At 32.2% G+C, this 4342-nt stretch overlaps 1 protein-coding gene across 1 annotated transcript; it reads left to right on the forward strand.

The window, feature by feature from the left end:
* The first annotated feature begins 374 nt into the window (after nucleotides 1-374).
* On the forward strand, nucleotides 375-1484 carry LOC149251746 (defensin-2). The gene is made up of 2 exons (XM_089456567.1): nucleotides 375-530; nucleotides 957-1484. Exons 1-2 carry the CDS (start codon nucleotides 461-463, stop codon nucleotides 1136-1138), a joined length of 252 nt encoding a protein of 83 aa, XP_089312693.1. The 5' UTR covers nucleotides 375-460; the 3' UTR covers nucleotides 1139-1484.
* The last annotated feature ends 2858 nt before the right edge of the window (nucleotides 1485-4342 follow it).

Raw genomic sequence — 4342 nt, forward strand, 5'->3', positions numbered from 1 at the left:
TGTTTAATTGAAATATAATATAAGACTAAAGTATACAACTGTATCATATGATTATTATTTTTTTTTGGCCCACAGATACCACAAGTGGAGTGTCGATAAAAACTTTGTATATGGCACACGACTCTCTGCACTTTCGCATTCAAACCTTAGAAAAAAACAGATTGTAATCGGAATACGAAATCATTCAAAATCCAGATGTCTATCCCGGGGGATCCACCTTATCAAAATCCTACTTTTTATTTTTAATCACTTTACTTTTTAGCACTGTTCTCTTTGTTTTTTTCGACCATTGCTTTACTTTGGAATCAAGTAAAAGAAGGCAAGACACGGTGACATGACTTGGAACCGCCTCAGCACTCATATAAATACAGTATTCGCTTCGCTGTTTTTGCAGGTCGCTCACTGCTCTTCACTCGAACTTTGAAGCGTGTTGTGTGTAAGAAAAGAGGGGAGATCGATAATGGCGGGCAAGGGAGTTGGCACTCGACTCAGTGCCCTTTTTCTGCTGGTGCTGCTCGTTATAACCCTTGGTAAATATTTTTTTTTTATTTTTTTCTTTTTCATTATAATGGTTATATATATATATTTTCTGGGAAGGAAATATTTAAGCAAATATATAGAAAAGGATTAGATTTGGTTGGCGACTCCGTTAAAAGAGAATTGACCGTTAACTTCTCAAGGGTTATACATATATAGAAAAGAGAATTGACCGTTAACTTCTCAAGGGTTATACATATATTTTCCAAAAAAGATATCTAAACAAATCTATTGGAAAAGATCACACTTCTCAAGGGTTATACATATATTTTCCAAAAAAGATATCTAAAAAAATCTATTGGAAAAGATCACATCTTGCTGGCTTATTATAAAACGTAAAAAGAATTTAGTTAGTTAAATGTTAACTCACATTAGTTGTTGAAATGTTGGGCAAATCACGTGAATATAATGTGATGCAGGGATGATGGAAGTTCAAGTGGCAGAGGGTCGAATGTGCAAAACCCCAAGTGGCAAGTTCAAAGGGTACTGCGTGAGTAGCACCAACTGCAAAAATGTTTGCCGAACTGAGGGATTTCCATCGGGAAGCTGCGATTTCCACATCACCAGCCGAAAGTGCTACTGCTACAAACCCTGCCCTTGATCTGCAATGCCTACTACTGCAACAATAATAATAACAACTACTCGTTGTTACTCTTCTCTGCTATGTAGACTTCATTATGTGTCATACTCTCTAGACTATCAGACTTCTTTTCTGCACGCAACAGCGTCTTCTTTGTTGCATTCTGTTTTTATATGGATGGCCCAATGTGTTGTGTTCTTCATTTGTATCTCTCAAAATCTGTAATATTTGTCCATCTATAGTTTCTGCTACTTTTTTACTCTTCAGGAAACCACAAGTTTCCTCTATATGTACCTTATCAGGTTTTTTTTGCTTATATTACCTTAATATATATATACTGCTTTTTCTTCTAAAAAAATAGTATAAAGGTGTCATGGTCGTTGGTATGGCTTAGTTTGAGAATAAATATTTGATATTTTGATTATTGTTGTTGATAAGTATTCTTATTTTTGGTATTTTAGGGGAATTTAGTAGTTTACTTGACAGTAATTACCAGTAAATTTTTAAGATCTACCGGATCTCTCAGTTTTCACTAATATTTTGGAAAAATAACCATATGCTGTGACTCACGCATATGCAAGCATATGCTGTGACTCACGCACAAGAAATGGAATTTCAATATTAATTACCTAAATTAGCATATGCTTCAATCAAACGCATTCGCTTGACCTTCCATAACTAAATTTCAGTATTTAATTTTTTCCAGATTTGAAAATATCGTCCTTTGTTATTACTATAAAAAAAAAAGTACATATAACATCATTTACAAAATCTATTTAGGGTTCTTAATAAGCCTTTCGCAGACAAGGCAAGAACCGCTGGGGAAAAATAAACAGCATTATTATCTGATGAGATCACATGAGTAAACACCCCTGCATCATAATTGACAATCATAAAACAGTATATGTAGCGATACGTTTTACCGATTTCAATATATTGAATTATTATCAAAATTTAATAATTAAATTCAAATATTATATCAATTTAAAATAAAACTTTCAATCAAAAACTATTACAACATAATTACGGATAATCTAAATTCAAATTTTTAATAATTAAATTCAAATATTACATTAATTTAAAATAAAATTATTCAACCATTAAAAAAGAAAAGTTATTCCAAAAGAATTGTTATATTTTTATGATAGGATCTGAATTGCTCTTTTTGAATTTTTGCAAAGTGAGATATTATAGTTCATAGTCTAGAAACTCAATTAATATAAGTTATTAATTTAAAAAATTAAAATCTTAAAAAATATTAAATTATATAATTTTATCTAAATTTAAAATTAAATTAAAGATTCTATGAGGTAGATTATTTAAATTAATTTAATTGATTAATGAGTGTTGTTTTTGAATTGTAATTTCTACTTCATATTTAATTTAAAATACCCAAATTATATATATATATATATATATATATAATAATTTAAGAGTTTAGGATTATATAAAAGGGAAGATGTTGGCTTCTATTGTCTAATTTGAAACAGTTTGGAACCCATTTAATAAAGTTTTATGTTTTGTGGATTTGTTTTTGGTCATTGAATGGTTTTGGTTGGTCTTTATTTTAGATTTGGACATTCTTGAGACAAGTATAATTTTTTACTTTCTTTCTAGAACCAATTTAGACAAAATTCTATCATTTGATTTTTTTTTTTTAGTAATAGACAATGGTTTGAACTATTTCTCCCTTTATTTGGACTAGTTATAGCTAAATTTTGGTTGTATTTCACTTATATTTGTATTAGATAGAAATACATGTTTTGTACCTTTAAATACCTGCGAAGAGGTCTTAAAGGATAGGAACACATGCATGTTTTTCACATGGAAAAAGTTTCATAGTAGAAAAGATTCCATAACAGTGGTCACGATGAATGTTTTTCATCAATAGTTGGAAAAGTCTATGTGTAACAAAACATGACATATAAGGAGGAAAATATGGACTTCTCTAATGATTGTTTCGAGGGTCAAAGGATCTGGACCAACCTTGATTTAGGTTGATGGGATGCTTCATAAGATACTTATAAGCTTGTGCATATTGGGTCTAGACCACTAGAAGAGGCCATCATAGGGATTTTGAGTGCATTGGAATAGGAGCTAGGTGAACAGGGTGTTGAGATTTGGGAACAATTGCTCGAAGGGGTGATAGATCCTTTTGGCTACCAAAAAATGACCATAAATATAAATGTTGTTCACCCCATGCAAGGAGTAATGACCCTAATCCTATCCATCAATCTTGGATGCTTGGCCAAAGAAGGATAGTGTATTATCATACTCAAGGTATGAATTTTTAACCACATTCAATGAGGTCCATAATGTGTTTGATTTCCTCTACAACCATGATATAGGTTAATGGGATAACTTTTTTGTTTCTTTTTTCGTTGGCAATATGTTGGTTGAAGCTTTTGATTGACAAAACATCATCAAATCTAGAGGTGGTAAGGCATTAGTCTCATGAGGTCTCTAGAAAGACGAGAGACATAAATGTATCAAGAAGACATAAGAACATATAATTGTATGAAGAAGACATAAGAGGATATCAACCTAAACCTAGGTGTAAAAATAAAACTTGATCTCATGGAGATATGAGAGTAAGCATTGGTAAGATGTTCTTTATGGAAGAGAATGAGTTTGGAGGAACAAAATATTTGGATTAAAAAAAATAAATCCAATGGTAGCGACCTCTCTGTGGTGCAGGTAAATTCTCAATGTAGACACAAACAATTCCTCTAGCCTGAGAAAGCAAGTCTAGCCACAAACAAACAATCTATTCAAAATATCCTTAAGCTAGAATCAATTAAGAGGGCCTACCTCTTAGAATGATATTCCACTTGGTGATGATCCTGCTTCCTCACTCCAGCTATCTCTCATTTCCTTCATTCGAATACTTGAAACAAGCAAACAACAAACGTGATAACGTACAATATTGTATTCAGCCTACTTAATAGGTCAAGGAACATTAAGCCATAAAGATGTAAAACGACACTTCATGTAGGAAATCAATCAATAGTTGCATTTATATAAATAAGAAAGAGGTTACAACCAGTGTCTTGACGTTGCTGGTCTCCTCTGACGTATCTGAGGTCCCACGCTTCTGCTAGCACTTCATGGATAACCCCAACAATGGAAGTTTTAAGGCCACCTTCCCTCTAGTATCAAACAAAACCAAAAACACACTATTGTCCCTCAAACATACACTAGAAAGCTACAAGCTATAGATGACTT

Source organism: Pinus tabuliformis, chromosome 7, assembly GCF_031772625.1.
Source record: "Pinus tabuliformis cultivar Carrire ecotype Pingquan chromosome 7, CPIR1, whole genome shotgun sequence".
In the NCBI taxonomy this organism is placed as follows: domain Eukaryota; kingdom Viridiplantae; phylum Streptophyta; class Pinopsida; order Pinales; family Pinaceae; genus Pinus; species Pinus tabuliformis.